The sequence below is a fragment of the Arachis stenosperma genome, chromosome 3 (genome assembly GCF_014773155.1).
Source record: "Arachis stenosperma cultivar V10309 chromosome 3, arast.V10309.gnm1.PFL2, whole genome shotgun sequence".
NCBI lineage: Eukaryota > Viridiplantae > Streptophyta > Magnoliopsida > Fabales > Fabaceae > Arachis > Arachis stenosperma.
This window is the reverse complement of record NC_080379.1, coordinates 141,941,971-141,962,622: the sequence shown is the minus strand read 5'-3', so window position 1 is coordinate 141,962,622 and position 20,652 is coordinate 141,941,971. Positions and strand designations below refer to the sequence as shown.

The following is a 20,652-nucleotide window of genomic DNA, read 5'->3' as shown; positions in this document are numbered from 1 at the left end:
CCTAAATTTCTAATTGTTTGTATTTAAAGGGATACGTGACATATAATCCCCTTATTTTTGGATAATTAGGATTTTTGTGGCATATAAACTGGAATTTGAACTTCACCTTCTAATTGGAATTAATTGACCAAGAAATTGGTAGTTGATGAATTTTAGAGGAGACTAGGAAGGTCTAAGGAATTAGGGTCTAGTCACATATAGTTTGCCATGAGTTAAATATTGCATGATTAAATTAGTTAGTAAGAAAAATTAATCCGGAAAAATAGATAACTCTGAAACTTTAACTGTTTTCTCCATAGTTTATTCCCAACTCATTACTGCTTGCTTTCTGAAATTCTTAATTTACTGTTTAATGTTCTTTGAATAGCAAAACACTCTTTTTTGTTTGTCTAACTAAGCCAATCACTTAACCATTGTTGCTTAGTCCATCAATCCTCGTGGGATCGACCCTTACTCACGTAAGGTATTACTTGGTACGACCCGGTGCACTTGCTGGTTAGTTTGTGGGTTGTAAAATACCGCACTAAGTTTCTGGCACCGTTGCCAGGGATTGATAGTGATTAACAACTATCAGTTGTTTGATTGCTTAGATTAGGCGTTTTAATTTTAATTTTATTTAAATTTTATTTTATTTTATTATTTTCGAAAAAAATATTTTAAATAAATAAATAGCACTAATATTTTTCTTAATTTCTGAAATTAAGTTTGGTGTTATCTAGTTATTTTTATTTTAACTTTTATTTATTTATTTTATTTAGTATTTTTTTATTTCTTTACACAGGTTACCTCACTGGGAATTCTCTGCACTCTAACATAGAGATTTCCATTCTTTCTTATTTTCTGTTTGTTTATGCGCAGGAACAGAGACAAAGAACATCTCTTAGACTTTGATCCTGAACCTAAAAGGACTTTCAGGCGGCGTTTACAACAAGCAAGACTTTACAAGGCTGCAGAATCTACTATGGATCTGAATAATACTGATAATGCCAATGTGGCAAATCCGAATGGGAATGAATAACAAAGGAGAGTACTTGGCTCTTTCTCCGCCCCTACAGCAAATTTGTATGGAAAGAGCATCGTGATGCCTCCTATAGCTGCGAATAACTTTGAATTGAAGCCTCAACTGGTCACCCTGGTGCAACAAAACTGCCAGTATCACGGTCTTCCCCATGAAGACCTAAATCAATTTATTTCTAGTTTTCTGTAAATTTGTGATACTGTGAAGACAAATGGAGTAAACCCAGATGTGTACAAACTCATGCTCTTCCCGTTTGCTCTAAGAGATAGAGCAAAGCTATGGCTAGATTCCCAACGCAAGGAGAGTTTGGATACTTGGAACAAGGTGGTTACTAAGTTTCTCACTAAATTTTTCCCACCAAAGAAACTGACTAAGCTTAGGGTGGAGGTTCAGACCTTCAGGCAGAAAGATGGTGAGACTCTGTATGAAGCTTGGGAGAGATACAAGCTACTGATTAGGCAATGCCCTACAGACATGTTCTCCAAATAGACTCAACTAGATATATTTTATGAAGGCTTGGGTGAAATGTCCAAGATGTGCTTAGACAATTCTGCAGGAAGTTCATTGCACAAGAAGAAGACACTGGAGGAGACTATTGAGCTTATTGAATTGGTTGCTAGCAACCAATATTTATACTCATCTAACAGGAATCCTGTGAACTCTGAGGCTCCTCAGAAGAAGGGTGTCATGGAAGTGGAAGCTCTTAATGCTATTCTTGCTCAGAACAAGCTTATGTCTCAGCAAATAAATCTACTTACTCAACACATGGGTGGCATGCAAGTCTCAGCTATCAACACCCAAAATCCACCTCAAGAGATCTCCTATGACATGGGAGGAAATTTAGTGCAAAATGATAATTATGATTATGCTCAATCCTCTTCTGAACAGGTTAATTACATGGGGAGTGGTTTTCGAAATCCCAATAATGACCCCTATTCTCAGACATACAATCAAAGATGGAGAAATCACCTAAATTTTGGATGGAGGGTCCAACCCCAGAGACCTTAGAATTTCAACAATAATTCTCAGGGCGGTTTCCAACAGAACAATTACAATAACTACCAAGCTCAGCCTCAGCAGGGTAACTCTAAATCCAAGGAAGATTCTAATTGGGAGATGATGAGGAGTTTTATGCAGGAAACAAGAACCTCTATTAGAAACTTGAAAGTGCAAATGGGCCAGCTAAGCAAGCAAATACCGGAGAGGTCTGCGAGTACATTTTCAGGTGATACAGTGGTGAATCTAAGAGAAGACTGCAAGGTTATTCAATTGAGAAGTGGTAAAACAGCTGGCTCTGAGACAAGGGCCAATGAAGAGCTAGTTGAAAAGAAAGCTCTAGAGGAGAAAAAAGAAGAAGTGGAGCACGCTCCTCCAAAGCGTGCAGACAACCCGTTCCCTGACTCTCTAGACACGTATCCTACATTGCCAGAGGCTCCTGAATACAAGCCAAAAATGCCATATCCTCAGAGACTTCAGAAGGCTTCCAAAGAAAAGCAGTTCTCTAAATTTTTAGATATCTTCAAGAAGCTACAGATCAACATTCCCTTTGTAGAGGCTCTGGAGCAAATGCCTCTCTATGCTAAATTTATGAAAGAATTGTTGATCCACAAGAGGAACTGGAAGGAACAAGAAATAGTGGTGTTAACCAAGGAATGCAGTGCCATTATTCAACACAACCTTTCTGAGAAGATGCTGATGCGGAATTTATAACCCACACTTACTAACCGGCAAGTGCACCGGGTCGTACCAAGTAATACCTTACGTGAGTAAGGGTCGATCCCACGAAGATTGATGGATTAAGCAACAATAGTATTTGATAGGATTAGTTAGACAAACAGAAAAGAGTGTTTTGGTATTCAAAGAGCATTAAACACAGGAAAATAAATAAGTTGGGAATAATATAATGAGAAGATAGTTAAGGTTTCAGAGTTATCTATTTTTCCGGATTAATTTTTTTTCTTACTAACTATTTTAATTATGTAGGATTTAATTTATGGCAAACTATATGTGACTAGACCCTAATTCCTTAGACCTTCCTAGTCTCCTCTAAAATTCATTAACTGCCAATTCCTTGGTCAATTAATTCCAATTAGAGGGTAAAAATCAATTTTCAGTTTTCATGACACAAAAACTCTAATTACCCAAAAATAAGGGGATTATATGTCACGTATCCATAGTTATCAGAACCGAACCGATAATCGAACCGGTCAGGTTACTGGGTCACTGGGTCACTGGTTCAACCGATGGATCACTAGTTGAATTGGTCAACCCGGTATATATATTTATTTTATTATTATATTATTATAGGTAAAAATTCACAACAGTTTGTTTTCATGTGAAGTTGATATTTAAGAACCGTTAGATGATTTGGCAAATTTGACTAAATATCATCTAAGAAATTTCAACTATCAACTTTATATGAAGACAACTCTGCATGTGAGTCTTTCACCTATTATTATATACTAAAAGTATTTATTGAAAAAATAATATTAATAGAGATCATATAATCATGAAAAGAAAAAATAAATTATGATTAATAAATTTTTTTGTTTATATTTTTAATTTGTATATATTTAATAAAATTTATAGTTAAATAAAATATAATTGATTTAAAAATGAGTGACTTTAAAATTAAAATAAATTGAATATAAATAAAATAAAAACTTGGTATATGTATTATAATATGTATATATACTAACAAGAAGTATGTCAGCATGGTGGTACAACCTTCCTCCTTACATCTTTAAGGGAGGGAGTTCGAAGAGGGTCATACTTCCGTTCCACCCAAATTCATAATATAAAGAACGAAAACAATTCTTAAATATAAATCCAAAACATAAATTAAAATAGAAAAAAGTAATAAAATCAATCCATACAAATAGGCAGAGCTCCTAACTTTAACAATGGAAGATTAGTGGCTCATGGTTCAGAATAGAAAATAAATAAGGGTTCAGGTAACAAAATGTATTCCCAATGATGGGATCCAATCCCCAATGGAGTCTCCCCAATAGAAGAGAAGTCTCCCCTTTTTATAACTAATCCTAATTAATTTAAAATTTAATTATCTAAAAATAAAAATAATATCTTTTAGTAAAAGATAAGATTTGAATTTAAATTTGAATTAATTAACAGATTTTCAGTTGATGGGTGGAGACCACTTGCTTTGTCCATTCTGCAGCTTCTAATCTGTGTTTTCTGGGCTGGAAAGTGGGTCAAAACAGCCCAGAATTCGTAACCAGCGTCATTTGTATTTTTGCAGATCGCGCATGTGACGCGTCCGCGTCGCCCATGCGTTCGCGTCATTTGTGCAGATTCAAGTCTACGCGTTCGCGTCAGGCACGCGATCGCGTCATTGTAATTTCTCTATTCCGCGCGGTCACATGAGTCATGCGTCCGCGTCGGTCTTCGCTGGTCATCTCTTTGGTTTCTTCTTTTTCTCTGCAGAAACTTCATCAAATCCCTCCGAATGTAACCTAAAAAATAAATAAAATTGCACAAAACTTAAAATAGCATCCATAGTGGCTAAAATATAATTAATTCTTAATTAAACTCAACAAATTAGATGCAAATTTACTAGAAAAAGATAGACAATATGCTCACGCATCAGATGCCAGACCCAGGAAGCTTTGTCATTCCTTGCACCATTGGAGATGTCACAATTCAGAGAGCTTTATGTGACCTTGGAGCTAGCATCAATCTAATGCCACTTTCAGTAATGAAAAAGCTTCGAATTAAGGAGGTAAAACCCACTCGTATTTTTCTTCAACTTTCTGATCTTTCTATTAAATTACCTGTGGGTGTTGTTGAGGATTTACTTGTTAAAGTAGGACCATTCATCTTTCCTGTTGATTTTGTTATATTAGACATGGAAGAGGAGGTAAAATCCTCTATTATACTTGGTAGACCCTTTTTAGCTACAGGTAGAGCTCTGATTGATGTACAAAACAGTGAATTAACCCTGAGGGTCAATGAAGAACAGGTGGTCCTTCATGTTTTTGAAGCTCTCAAGCACCCTAATGATTCTGAAGGGTGTATGAAAATAGATGTTATTGAACCACTTGTTTAAGAGGTACTAAAAGCTGAGGTGCTTGATGACATTCTGAATTCTATCTCTGAGTATGAATTAGTTGAAGTTGATAATTCACCACCTCAGAAGACTATGGTTCACACGCCTAGAGCAGAGGAGGAAGCCCCCAAGCTTGAGCTCAAATCCTTACCCCCTTCTCTAAAATATGTGTTCTTAGGTGAGAATGACTCATATCCAGTGATTATTAGCTCTTTCCTGAAGCCTGAAGAGGAAGAGGCGCTTATTTCAGTGCTCAAGAGTCATAAAACAGCTCTTGTGTGGACCATTAGCGACTTGAAAGGGATTAGTCCAACCAAGTGTATGCACAAGATCCTCCTTGAAGATGATGCTAAACCAGTTGTGCAACCACAAAGGAGACTCAATCCAACCATGAAAGAGGTGGTCCAAAAAAAGGTAATAAAACTGTGGGAAGTAGGAATTATTTACCTTATTTCTGACAGTCCTTGGGTAAGTCCTGTGCAGGTAGTTCCCAAGAAAGGAGAGATGACAGTGATCAAGAATGAAAAGAATGAGCTTATCCCTACAAGAACAGTCACAGGATGGAGAATGTGTATAGACTACAAGAGGCTCAACACTGCTACAAGGAAGGATCATTTCCCCTTGCCTTTCATTGATCAGATGCTTGAGTGGTTAGCTGGTCGTGCATTTTATTATTTTCTAGATGGATATTCTGGATATAATCAAATTGCAATGGACCCTCAAGATCAGGAGAAGACAGCATTCACATGCCCCTTTGGAGTATTTGCCTACAGAAGAATGCCTTTTGGACTTTGCAATGCTCCAACAACTTTTCAGAGGTGTATGATTTCAATTTTTTCTGATATGGTTGAAACGTTTATTGAGGTATTTATGGATGACTTTTCTATTTTTGGTAATTCTTTTGAATCCTGCCTTAACCATTTATCTCTTGTCTTGAAACGGTGACAAGAATCAAACCTTGTTTTAAATTGGGAAAAATGTCATTTTATGGTTACATAAGGTATTGTTCTTGGACACCGGATTTCAAGTAAGGGGGTTGAGGTTGATAGAGCAAAAGTGGAGGTAATTGAAAAATTACCACCACCAACTAATGTTAAGGCAGTCAGGAGTTTCTTGGGACATGCAGGATTTTATAGAAGATTTATAAAGGATTTTCTAAAATTGCTAAACCTCTAAGCAACCTATTGGTTGCTGATGTTCCTTTTGTCTTTGATTCTGATTGTTTGCATGCTTTTGAAACTCTAAAAGCAAACCTTACCTCTGCTCCCATTATAGCTCCCCCTGATTGGGATCTACCATTTGAATTAATGTGTGATGCTAGTGACTTTGCTATAGGAGTTGTTTTAGGACAGAGGCATGGTAAGCTTGTACATGTCATTTATTATGCCAGTCGTGTGTTAAATGATGCCTAAAAGAATTACACAACTATAGAAAAGGAATTATTAGCTGTTGTGTACGCTGTTGATAAGTTTAGGCCCTATTTACTTGGTTCTAAGGTTATTATTTATACTGACCATGCTACTTTGAAGTACCTTCTAACCAAACAGGATTCTAAACCAAGGTTAATCAGATGGGTGCTGCTCCTTCAGGAGTTTGATATTGAGATAAAAGACAGGAAATGGTCAGAGAATCAAGTAGCTGACCATCTCTCCAGAATTGAGCCTAAAACAGGAGTACAACCACCCACAGCTGTGACTGAGATGTTTCCGGATGAACAATTGTTCCTCAGTTAGCAGGCTCCATAGTTTGCAGACATTGCAAATTATAAGGGTATGAATTTTATCCCAAGGGAGTACAGTAGGCAACAAGTGAAGAAGCTATTGACTGATGCAAAGTACTACATTTGGGAAGAACCATACCTTTTTAAAAGGTGCTCAGATGGAATCATCCGGAGATGTGTTCCAGATGAAGAAAAACAACAGATTCTTTGGCACTGTCATGGTTCTGAGTCTGGAGGCAACTTTGGTGGTGAAAGGATAGCTACAAAGGTCCTTCAGAGCGGGTTTTTCTGGCCGACTCTCTTCAGGGACTCAATAGCATTTGTAAAGCACTATAACAGATGTGAAAAAGCCACAAATCTCCCTGCCAACCATGAAATGCTACAGCAGGGGATTCTTGAGGTTAAATTGTTTAATGTGTGGGGTATTGATTTCATGGGACCTTTCCCACCCTTACATTCAAATAACTATATTCTAGTGGCAGTTGACTATGTGTCCAAGTGGGTGGAAGCTGTAGATTTGCCCACCAATGATGCCAAAGTGGTAATGAGCTTTCTTCAGAGATATATCTTTAGCCAGTTTGGTGTCCCAAGGACACTCATTAGTGATGGAGGAAGCCATTTCTGCAACAGACAGTTGGACTCTCTTCTGTAGAGATATGGAGTCCGTCATAAAGTGGTAACCCCCTATCACCCTGAGACAAGTGGACAGGTTAAAGTTTCCAACAGGAAACTTAAGAGGATTCTAGAGAAGACCGTCAGTGTTTCAAGAAAGGACTGGTCTAGGAAGCTTGAAGATGCTCTCTGGGCTTACCGAATAGCGTACAAGACTCCCATTGGCATGTCCCCTTATCAGTTAGTCTATGGCAAAGCCTGTCACTTGCCAGTTGAGCTGAAGCATAAAGCTTACTGGGCAATCAGGTATCATAATCTTGATTTAGAAGCGGCAGGAATCAAACAAATGCTTCAGTTGAATGAGCTTGATGAAGTCAGATATTCAACCTCTGAGAATGCCAAGCTCTATAAGGAGAAAACCAAGCTATTGCATGACAAAAAGATTGCCATTAGAGTCTTTGAGCCAGGACAAAGAGTGCTTCTATATAATTCAAGGCTCAAATTCTTTCCCGGGAAGCTGAAATTTTGATGGTCAGGACAGTTTGTGGTTACCAGAGCTTCACCATATGGTCATGTGGAAATACAAGAAGAGAATTCTGACAGGAAATTTACAGTGAATGGCCAGAGGTTGAAGCAATATCTTGGAGGCAAGATTGATCGCCAGAGGTCCACTCATCTGCTGAACTAGCAGAGCTGACCATCAAGCTAGTGACATTAAAGAAGCGCTTGTCGAGAGGCAACCCAATAAATTCGTATCCTTAGCTATTTTTCATAGTAGTAGTTTTTTTTATTAAGTTTTTACTGTTTCTCTGATCATGCAACTATGTTATTCCAGGAACCGAACACCTCAAGCTAAAAAAAAACAAAGCGCACACGATGCGCAAGCATCACTGACGCGAACGCGTCAATCATGTGTGCGTGAAAAACAAAATTGACAGAGAGTTATGCGGGAGTGGCGCTGGACCCATGCTTGGCGCACAAACATGACCGCGCATCGCGTACTCCACTCGTGCGTGTCATTTGCATTTATCGCCATCCACGCGTGACCTGCAAAATCGACGTAAAGGAATATTTGGGCAGAGAGTTGTGCTGCCTTAGGGCAGGAAGTGGGCTAGAGGCACAAATTTATTCACGCGTACGCGTCCCTGACGCGTGCGCGTCATTTGCAAAAATGGTCCTCCACGCGTTCGCGTGCATGACGCGAACGCGTCGTATGCCAATATTGGTAACCAAGCCACGCGAACAGAGAGTTGTGCGTGCACGCGGTTGGCTTCGCGTGAATCGCACAAAACCCATGGCACGCGGACGCGTGCCTGACGCTAACGCGTCATTAACAAAAATTCACGACCTACGCGTACGCGTGCTGCACGCGTACTCGTCGCCTTCACCGCACAACTACAGTTGTTCGCCGCATAGTTTTCACTTTTCTTTCTCTCTCTCCCACTCCTAATTCTCTCTTGTTCTTTTATCTTTATATTTTTCTTTCCTCTCACTATTTGTTTTTATTTTCAGTTCTTCTTTGCTTGAGGACAAGCAAACCTTTAAGTTTGGTGTTGACGCTGCGCTTATGGGTTTTCTGGCATAAAAGGGAGGTGAATCATCTTTACGGAGGAACACAACCTTAAGAATAAAGCGATCACTAGGATAACTAAGGTGGTTGAGTTCCTTTCATTTTTATTCCTCCCCTCTTTTTCTATGTTATGTTCTGATTTTCTGCTATTTTGCTTTATTTGTTGCATGATCCTTTATTAGTTAGAATCTTAGAACTAGTTAGCTTTCTCTTAATTGCTTTAATTCTAAAAAGATGTCTCATGTATTACCCACTAAGCTTGAATTCAAATAAAAAAATTTTATAGAAGTAATGTATTGCATGAGAAAGTGAGTTTATATTGAAGAATAGCCTTATTTACTTAGATGTGGTGGTATTTTCTGTAATTCTGAATGCATGATATGAACAGTGTATATTTGAATTTGAATAAAGGGATGTTGATGTATAAGGAACAGGAATTTAGAGAATTATTATGAGTTCTCTGAGATAAACAAAAATTTAATCCTTGAAGCAAAAGAAACAGCGAAAAAATATAAATAAATAAATAAATAAATAAATAATAAAAGCAAGGTTCAAGGCTCTGAGCATCAATGAATAGGGAGGTCAGACATGATTAAAAGCTCAAAGAGTTGTTTCCCTAGTCAGATGCTTGTGGTGTGATTGTGTCAAGTAATCATTGAGACAGAACACTTAGAGTCGAGACCAAGTGCATTTAACAGAGTATGCCAAAGGCTTTGAGCACCACTGTCTGGGAGTAACTGAAAAAAAAATTAGGACTCAAAGAGAGTCCCCCAGTTAAGTGCTTGTGGTATTTCTGTGTCAAGTAATCCTTGAGACAAAATATTTAAAGTCACGGCTAGGCTCAAAGTGCAAAGTACCAAAGAAAAAAATAAATTAAAGTCAATTTTGCTGTGTTCAAGGATTAAACTGAAATATAAAAATCAGAGAATTCATAATATTATCCGGATTCTAATTCCGAATGACAATGACATCCTCCTGATTCAAAGGAGAGTGAGATGCCAAACCTATCCAGGATTATAGTTATAAACCCACTATAAAAAGAGACATGAGCTTAATCGAACTCTCATTCTCATGCAAATTCACATCCTAAGCCTATGTTAGTTTTTGTTGCTTGAGGACAAGCAACAGTTTAAGTTTGGTGTTGTGATGCGTGAGCATCTTTTCTATTTTTTTTCTAGTGAATTTGCATGGATTTTGTTGAGTTTAATCAAGAATTAGTTATATTTTAGCAACTATGGATGCTATTTTGAGTTTTGTGCAATACTGTTTATTTTAGGTAGCATTCGGCGGAATTTGACGGAGTTTCTGCAGCACAAGAATCAAAAGAGATGGCAGCGAGAAGCGACGCGTACGCGTGACTGACGTGTGCGCGTGAATTGGAGGTATCCACAGCGACGCATGCGTGTGACTGACGCGTACGCGTGAATTGAAGATTTACTCAATGACGCGTCCGCGTGACCGACGCATCCACGTGACTTGCGAAAAAGACCATCGACGTGTCCGCGTGACTGACGCGTACGCGTGACATGCGCCACATGCAGAAAAACGCTGGGAGCTATTTCTGGGCTGTTTTGACCTAGTTTCCAGCCCATATAACACAGATTAGAAGCTGCAGAATGGACAAATCAAGTGATCCCCACCCATCAGCTGAAGACTTGTTAATTAATTTGAATTTAAATTCAAATCTTATTTTGCGAAAAAATATTATTTTTAATTTGAGATAATTAGATTTTAAATTTATGAGGATTGGTTATAAATAGGAATTTAGATGCCATCAGATTGGTAACTCTATACATTTTACCAGAATCCTTATTTTCACTAAGTCATGAGCAACTAATCCTCCATTGTTAAGGTTAGGAGCTCTGTCTATTTGTATGGATTGATTCGTTTGATCTTTCTAATTTAATCTATATTTTGATTTATATTTCAATAATTTGTTTTCGTTCTTTATTTTATGAATTTGGGTGGAACGGAAGTATGACCCATGTTCTAATTGAGTTCTTGTAAAACTTGGAAAAGTTTTTTACTTGAACAACAACTTGAAAACATATTATCCTAAATTTCTAATTGTTTGTATTTAACGGGATACGTGACATATAATCCCCTTATTTTTGGATAATTAGGATTTTTTTGGCATATAAACTAGAATTTAAACTTCACCTTCTAATTGGAATTAATTGACCAAAGAATTGGCAGTTGATGAATTTTAGAGGAGACTAGGAAAGTATAAGGAATTAGGGTCTAGTCACATATAGTTTGGCATGAATTAAATCTTGCATGATTAAATTAGTTAGTAAGAAAAATTAATCCGAAAAAATAGATAACTCTGAAACCTTAACTGTTTTCTCCATAGTTTATTCCCAACTCATTGCTGCTTGCTTTCTGAAATTCTTAATTTACTGTTTAATGTTCTTTGAATACCAAAACACTCTTTTATGTTTGTCTAACTAAGCCAATCACTTAACCATTGTTGCTTAGTCCATCAATCCTCGTGGGATCAACCCTTACTCACGTAAGGTATTACTTAGTACGACCCGGTGCACTTGCCGGTTAGTTTGTGGGTTGTAAAATATCGCACCAAGTTTTTGGTGCCGTTGGCGGGGATTTATAGTGATTAACAACTATCAGTTGTTTGATTGCTTAGATTAGGCGTTTTAATTTTAATTTTATTTAAATTATATTTTATTTTATTATTTTCGAAAAAAATATTTTAAATAAATAAATAGCCCTAATATTTTTCTTAATTTCTGAAATTAAGTTTGGTGTTACCTAGTTATTTTTATTTTAACATTTATTTATTTATTTATTTATTTTATTTAGTATTTTTTATTTCTTTACACAAGTTACCTCACTGGGAATTCTCTGCACTCTAATGTAGAGATTCCCATTCTTTCTTGTTTTCTGTTTGTTTATGCGCAGGAACAGAGACAAAGAACATCTCTTAGACTTTGATCCTGAACCTTAAAGGACTTTCAGGTGGCGTTTACAACAAGCAAGACTTTACAAGGCTGCAGAATCCACTATGGATCCGAATAATACTGATAATGCCAATGTGGCAAACCCGAATGGGAATGAATAACAAAGGAGAGTACTTGGCTCTTTCTCCGCCCCTACAGCATATTTGTATGGAAAGAGCATTGTGGTGCCTCCTATAGCTGCGAACAACTTTGAATTAAAAAATTACCACCACCAACTAATGTTAAGGCAGTCAGGAGTTTCTTGGGACATGCAGGATTTTATAGAAGATTTATAAAGGATTTTTCTAAAATTGCTAAACCTCTAAGCAACCTCTTGGTTGCTGATGTTCCTTTTGTCTTTGATTCTGATTGTTTGGATGCTTTTGAAACTCTAAAAGCAAACCTTATCTCTGCTCCCATTATAGCTCCCCCTGACTGGGATCTACCATTTGAATTAATGTGTGATGCTAGTGACTTTGCTATAGGAGCTGTTTTAGGACAAAGGCATGGTAAGCTTGTACATGTTATTTATTATGCCAGTCGTATGTTAAATGATGCCCAAAAGAATTACACAACTACAGAAAAGGAATTATTAGCTGTTGTATACGCTGTTTATAGGTTTAGGTCCTATTTACTTGGTTCTAATGTTATTATTTATACTGATCATGCTGCTTTGAAGTACCTTCTAACCAAACAGGATTCTAAACCAAGATTAATCAGATGGGTGCTGCTCCTTCAGGAGTTTGATATTGAGATAAAAGACAGGAAAGGGTCAGAGAATCAAGTAGCTGACCATCTATCAAGAATTGAGCCTGAAGCAGGAGTACAACCACCCACAGCTGTGACTGAGACGTTTCCGGATGAACAATTGTTCCTCAGTCAGCAGGCTCCATGGTTTGCAGACATTGCAAATTATAAGGCCATGAATTTTATCCCAAGGGAGTATAGTAGGCAACAAGTGAAGAAGCTATTGACTGATGCAAAGTACTACATTTTGGAAGAACCATACCTTTTTAAAAGGTGCTCAGATGGAATCATCCGGAGATGTGTCCCAGATGAAGAAAAACAGCAGATTCTTTGGCACTGTCATGGTTTTGAGTATGGAGGCCACTTTGGTGGTGAAAGGACAACTACAAAGGTCCTTCAGAGCGGGTTTTACTGGCCGACTCTTTTCAGGGACTCAAGAGCATTTGTAAAGCACTGTGACAGATGTGAAAAAGCCATGAATCTCCCTGTCAACCATGAAATGCCACAGCAGGGGATTCTTGAGGTTGCGTTGTTTGATGTGTGGGGTATTGATTTCGTGGAACCTTTTCCACCCTCACATTCAAACAACTATATTCTAGTGGCAGTTGACTATGTTTCCAAGTGGGTGGAAGCTGTAGCTTTGCCCACCAATGATGCCAAAGTGGTAATGAGCTTTCTTTAGAGATATATCTTTAGCCGGTTTGGTGTCCCAAGGACACTCATTAGTGATGGAGGAAGCCATTTCTGCAACAGACAGTTGGACTCTCTTCTGCAGAGATATGGAGTCCATCATAAAGTGGCAACCACCTATCACCCTTAGACAAGTGGACAAGTTGAAGTTTCCAACAGGGAACTTAAGAGGATTCTAGAGAAGACCGTCAGTGTTTCAAGAAAGGACTGGTCTAGGAAGCTTGATGATGCTCTCTGGGCATACCGGACAGCGTACAAGACTCCCATTGGCATGTCCCATTATCAGTCGGTCTATGGCAAAGCCTGTTACTTGCCAGTTGAGCTGGAGCAAAAAGCTTACTGGGTAATCAGGTATCTGAATCTGGATTCAGAAGCGGCAAGAATCAAGCGAATGCTTCAGTTGAATGAGCTTGATGAATTCAGATATTCAGCCTATAAGAATGCCAAGCTCTATAAGGAGAGAACCAAGCTACTGCATGACAAAAAGATTGCCATCGGAGTCTTTGAGCCAGAACAAAGAGTGTTTCTATATAATTCAAGGCTCAAATTCTTTCCTGGAAAGCTGAAATCCCGATGGTCAGGACTGTTTGTGGTTACCAGAGCTTCACCATATGGTCATGTAGAAATACAAGAAGAGAATTCTGACAGGAAATTTATAGTGAATGGCCAGAGGTTGAAGCACTATCTTGGAGGCGAGATTGATCGCCAGAGGTCCACTCATCTGCTGAACTAGCAGAGCTGACCGTCAAGCTAGTGACGTTAAAGAAGCGCTTGTCGGGAGGCAACCCGATAAATTCGTATCCTTAGCTATTTTTCATAGTAGTAGTTTTTCTTTTTTTATTGAGTTTTTACTGTTTTTCTGATCATGCAGCTATGTTATTCCAGGAACCGAACACTTCAAGCTAAAAAAAGCGCACACGACACGCAAGCGTCACTGACGCGAACGCGTCAATCATGTGTGCGTGAAAAACAAAATTGACAGAGAGTTGTGCGGGAGTTTCTGTGCGATACTGTTTATTTTAGGTAGCATTCGGCAAAATTTGACGGAGTTTCTGCAGCACAAGAATCAAAGGAGATGGCAGCGAGGAGCGACGCGTACGTATGACTGACGCGTGCGCGTGAATTGGAGGTATCCATGGCGACGCGTGCGCGTGAATGACGCGTGCGCGTAACTGACGCGTGCGCGTGACTGACGCGTACGCGTGAATTGAAGATTTGCTAAGTGACGCGTCCGCGTGACCGACACGTCCGCATGACTTGCGAAAAAGACCATTGTAACACCCTAAGTTAAATCTTATCCATGAAGGTCTTTAAATAAGGTGCCACACTTAATTGAGATAGGAAATGAACTTAATCGTTATGCAAGGGAGGAGGAAGTGCGCGTGAAGGGAAAAACGAGTAGCACTAAAACGATGGAAGTGAATATAATAAATATGAAATAATAACTTATCCATGAGTATGGTTCAAAATAAAATGCTTAGAGGTAATTATAACAAAGAAACTAATACATCCTAACTAATTTCGTCGAAGAGGCTCCCATCCTAACCTTGATCGGGACCCTTCAGTTATTCACGAATCGGGGTACCAGTGGTCTTCCACCAACACCTTTCCGCGCAGTGAAGATCCGGTTCCGTTATGTGGGATGAACTAAGACTCGACGGGCAGCTGGGATTCTTTCTCCACGAACTCTCGACCTAAGTAGACAGTTTGGAGCATGGTAGTAGTGGTCGTAACTATCCACGCGTGCTTCGAGAGGTCATACTCAGAAGTTACCTTCGGAGGGCACTGCGTCGTCTCTATCTGCTGTGCCATGTTCCTCTGGAGACAGTATGGGAAAAGAAAAGGGATGAGAACCTAAGGTCTCAGTAGGAGTGATATGCAACACCTCCATGCCTATCTCCAGCTCACGTGCGGGATTTTAAAAAAAGTCGTACGATATGGCATGTAATATGATTCTTTCTTGTAAAGCACATAGGTAAAAAGAAAGGCACATAGGAAAAATAGAAGAATAGTAACATATGAAACGTCGACATGTTCATAAATAAATCTTTAGAAAAAAACATCATCATGATCAAACTTTGCCTTATACTTTCTCTTTTCCTTAACTTATAACTTTTATAAAAGATATTGAACTCAAACCGGTATAAAATGAGAGTCCCCTTCCCTTACCGAAGGTTCTTATCTCGAATGTCTTGGCGATCACCTTTCCTTATCGAAGGATCATCTCGATCAATCACCCTCCCTTACCGATGGATCATCTCGATATCTTGTCTTGGGGTCACCTTCCCTTACCGAAGGATCATTCCCTCAGTTTAATTAACAAGTATGGTTATTTAGGCATATACAAGAATAGATCATGCAAGAGGAGAGACATATACCATGATAAAATAAGCATGTTGAATAAGATTTTATAAGAAAGTAGGTACTCTCGTCCCTAGAGGGGTATTAATAATATAAAATAAATGTACATAATAAAAAAATAGGATATTTTAAATAGTTGAATAAAATAGTTATAAGAGAGCATGTACTCTTAACTCAAGGAAATATTATTATTAATCTAATGGTATAAAAGTTAATATAATTTCATGTAATAAAATGGGGGATATTAATTAGTTGAATAAAACAATTGTAAGGAAACATGTACCCTTAATGATATAATGTATAAAATATAATCTAAGTGCATATAGTAAGAAAGGGGGTATTTGAAATACTTGAATTAGATATTATAAGAAGTATATACCCTTGATCTTAATTTAAAGGAGCAATAATAACATAATGATATAAGAGGTCATTTAGTTGCACATAATAGAATAGGGTACCTTGAACAAGACACAAAAAGGAGCATGTACTCTCAACATTAAAGGGATAATAATAATGTAACGGTATCAAAGGGTCATGTAAGGGCACATAGTAAAATTAGAGTATGTTAAATAATTAAATAAAACGTTATAAAGGGGCATGTACTCTCAACATTAAAGGAATAGTAATTAAAATGTCATGTAAATGCACATAGAAAAAATATGGGATACATATTAATGGATTCAAGAGGGTATAATTGACATAATAGATAATCATGATCAATGTAGATGAGAGATAAGCAAAGAATAATTCATGCCATAAGATACATGAAAGATGGTAGCCATGCATGGATGGAAGAAAATAAAACAGAGCATACTACATGCCAACATAAAAGTAAGAAAAGCATAATTTCCTACTCTTTTTTCTAACGCTTCTTTTGAGCTTGCCTCTTGTGTTTGCACACAGAATATATTTTTTGAAGAGAGAGAATGAAGAGGATTAGTATTTGAGAGGAGTGATCTTCTACCTATGAGTGTACCCCTATTTATATACTTTCAGTGGTAGGGTGGTTGGGATAATTTTAAATTCAAAAGATAGGCGGTTATTAGATTCCTATCCATAATTCAAAATTCTAAACTCATCTCCTAACTGACTTTCAAAATTCGAATTTGATTTTGTTTCTAGAAGGGGTGAAGAGAGGTTGTTGCAACCATCGACGCGTCCGCGTGACATGCGCCACGTGTAGAAAAATGCAGAAAAATGTTGGGAGCAATTTTTGGGCTATTTTGACCCAGTTTCCAGCCTAGAAAACACATATTAGAAGCTGCAGAATGGACAAATCAAGTGGTCCCCACCCATCAGCTGAAGACTTGTTAATTAATTCGAATTTAAATTCAAATCTTATTTTGAGGAAAAGATATTATTTTTAATTTGAGATAATTAGATTTTAAATTTATGAGGATTGGTTATAAATAGGAATTTAGATGCCATCAGATTGGTAACTCTGTACATTTTACCAGAATCCTTATTTTCACCGAGTCATGAGCAACTAATCCTCCATTGTTAAGGTTAGGAGCTCTGTCTATTTGTATGGATTGATTCGTTTGATCTTTCTAATTTAATCCATGTTTTGATTTATATTTCAATAATTTGTTTTCGTTCTTTATTTTATGAATTTGGGTGGAACGGAAGTATGACCCATGTTCTAATTAAGTTCTTGTAAAACTTGGAAAAACTCTTTACTTGAACAACAACTTGAAAACATATTATCCTAAATTTCTAATTGTTTGTATTTAACATAATACGTGACATATAATCCCCTTATTTTTGGATAATTAGGATTTTTGTGGCATATAAACTGGAATTTGAACTTCACCTTCTAATTGGAATTAATTGACCAAGAAATTGGCAGTTGATGAATTTTAGAGGAGACTAGGAAGGTCTAAGGAATTAAGGTCAAGTCACATATAGTTTGCCAAGAATTAAATCTTGCATGATTAAATTAGTTAGTAAGAAAAATTAATCCGAAAAAATAGATAACTCTGAAACTTTAACTGTTTTCTCCATAGTTTATTTCCAACTCATTGCTGCTTGCTTTTTGAAATTCTTAATTTACTGTTTAATGTTCTTTGAATACCAAAACACTCTTTTCTGTTTGTCTAACTAAGCCAATCACTTAACCATTGTTGCTTAATCCATCAATCCTTGTGGGATCGACCCTTACTCACGTAAGGTATTACTTGGTACGTGATGAGCGGATAATTTGTACGCTTTCTGGCATTGTTTTTAGTATGTTTTTAGTATATTTAGTTGAGTTTTTAGTATATTTTTATTAGTTTTTAGTTTAAATTCACTTTTCTGGACTTTACTATGAGTTTGTGTGTTTTTCTGTGATTTCAGGTATTTTCTGGCTGAAATTGAGGGACCTGAGCAAAAATCTGATTCAGAGATTGAAAAGGACTGCAGATGCTGTTGGATTCTGACCTCCCTGCACTCGAAGTGGATTTTCTGGAGCTACAGAAGCTCAATTGGCGCGCTCTCAACGGCGTTGGAAAGTAGACATCCTGGGCTTTCCAGCAATATATGATAGTTCATACTTTTCCCAAGATTTGATGGCCCAAACCAGCGTTCAAAGTCACCTTCAGAATTCCCTGCGTTAAACGCCGGAACTGGCACCAAAATGGGAGTTAAACGCCCAAACTGGCATAAAAGCTGGCGTTTAACTCCAAGAAGAGTCTGTACACGAAAATGCTTCAATGCTCAGCCCAAGCACACACCAAGTGGGCCCGGAAGTGGATTTTTATGTCATTTACTCATCTCTGTACACCCTAGGCTACTAGTTCTCTATATATAGGACCTTTTACTATTGTATTTTCATCTTCTGATCTTTGGAATCTGTTGATCTTTAGATCTTTTGATCACTTTGGGAGGCTGGCCATTCGGCCATGCCTAGACCTTGTTCTTATGTATTTTCAACGGTGGAGTTTCTACACACCATAGATTAAGGTGTGGAGCTCTGCTGTACCTCGAGTATTAATGCAATTAATATTGTTCTTCTATTCAATTCCGCTTGTTCTTGTTCCAAGATATCACTTGTTCTTCAACTTGATGAATGTGATGATCCGTGACACTCATCATCATTCTCACCTATGAACGTGTGACTGACAACCACCTCCGTTCTACCTTAGATTGGGTGGATATCTCTTGGATTCTTTAACCGGAATCTTCGTGGTATAAGCTAGAACTGATGGCGGCATTCAAGAGAATCCGGAAGGTCTAAACCTTGTCTGTGGTATTCTGAGTAGGATTCAATGATTGAATGACTGTGACGAGCTTCAAACTCCTGAGGGCGGGGCGTTAGTGACAGACGCAAAAGAATCACTGGATTCTATTCCGGCCTGATCGAGAACCGACAGATGGATAGCCGTGCCGTGACAGGGTGCATTGAACATTTCCACTGAGAGGATGAGAGGTAGCTACTGACAACGGTGAAACCCTTGCATACAGCTTGCCATGGAAAGGAGTAAGAAGGATTGGATGAAGACAGTAGGAAAGCAGAGAGACGGAAGGGACAAGCATCTTCATACGCTTATCTGAAGCTCTTACCAATGAAATACATAAGTATCTCTATCTTTATCTTTATGTTTTATTCATATATCACCCATAACCATTTGAGTCTGCCTGACTAAGATTTACAAGGTGACCATAGCTTGCTTCATACCAACAATCTCCGTGGGATCGACCCTTGCTCGCGTAAGGTTTATTACTTGGACGACCCAGTGCACTTGCTGGTTAGTTGTGCGAAGTTGTGTTTATGCCATGGTATTGAACACCAAGTCTTTGGGGCCATTACTAGGGATTATTTGAGTTGTGAAAAGAAGTGATCACAATTTCGTACCACCAGTACGACCTGGTGCACTTGCCAGTTAGTTTGTGGGTTGTCAAATACCGCACCACCAACCACCGCGGAACGAGCCAAGCTCTATCCCTGGCTCGCGTCTCCTCTCTCCCTCGCGAGCTCTGATTCCCGATGGCGATGATGACTCTAAGCTTCGCCAGTGCCGTCCCCCCTCCTCCCCCTTCCCCTTCACCCTTGCCACTCTCTCTTTTCCCTTTTCCTCCCCCCTCCTGTCCTTTTCCCTTTTCCTTTCTCCCCTCCTCCCACGTTCTTTTCTTTTTTAAAATTTTAGAATTTTTTATTTGAATAGGGATATTTTAGTAATAAAATAAAAATTTTATTAAAAAAATAATTTTAATATGAAGTGAAACGTTAAGGACGATTCTAAATAAAAAATTATGTTGGGGACGGTTTCGATTTTGACTCTAAGTGTTAAGGAGCAAAACAATATTTATCTCTAATTAGAATTGCTAATACGATATTATTAAAAAAAATAGCTTAAACTCGTTATGTAAAAAATTGGTATTAATTTTTATATGTTATAAATGAATAAATAGATCGAAAGAAGAGGAATCTGTGCCATTAATATATTGTAACGTGTATAAATTAATTCAATTTTTTATTTTGATATTGTTGTATGAAACACACATATTGGACAAAAAAATGTTTAACGGAATTAGAAATTGACAATACGCCTTTCACAGATTGACAATACGTCCTATAAATTGTATTTTTACTAACAAAAATAATATTTTTTTTTATAATACACTCTCGCATATTGGCAATACGTTTTACGCGGATGGTATTTTATAAATAAAAAAAATATTCTTCTCTACAATACACTTCTGTCGAATTGTTTGTGTCACAAAGGCTCCTAAAAGTTTGTTAAACGCCAAATCACCTATATTTGAGTGATTCATCAACACTAAAATAGTATATAAAATAATTAGCTAAACTAGTTACCTCTGACAAATGAATACTATATCTATCATTTCTTATTAAATTAAAACAACATTAAAATGTTATATTAGTTTTTCTGTTGGGCATGATTTAACTTTACATTATGTTTAGTTTAA

General features: G+C 37.6%; 1 protein-coding gene across 1 annotated transcript; it reads left to right on the top strand.

Moving 5' to 3' along the window:
* The first annotated feature begins 6,856 nt into the window (after positions 1-6,856).
* Positions 6,857-14,113, top strand: LOC130966787 (uncharacterized). Its single transcript, XM_057891610.1, has 4 exons — positions 6,857-7,345; positions 7,457-7,891; positions 12,683-13,354; positions 13,511-14,113. Exons 1-4 carry the CDS (start codon positions 6,857-6,859, stop codon positions 14,111-14,113), a joined length of 2,199 nt encoding a protein of 732 aa, XP_057747593.1.
* Positions 14,114-20,652: the final 6,539 nt, after the last annotated feature.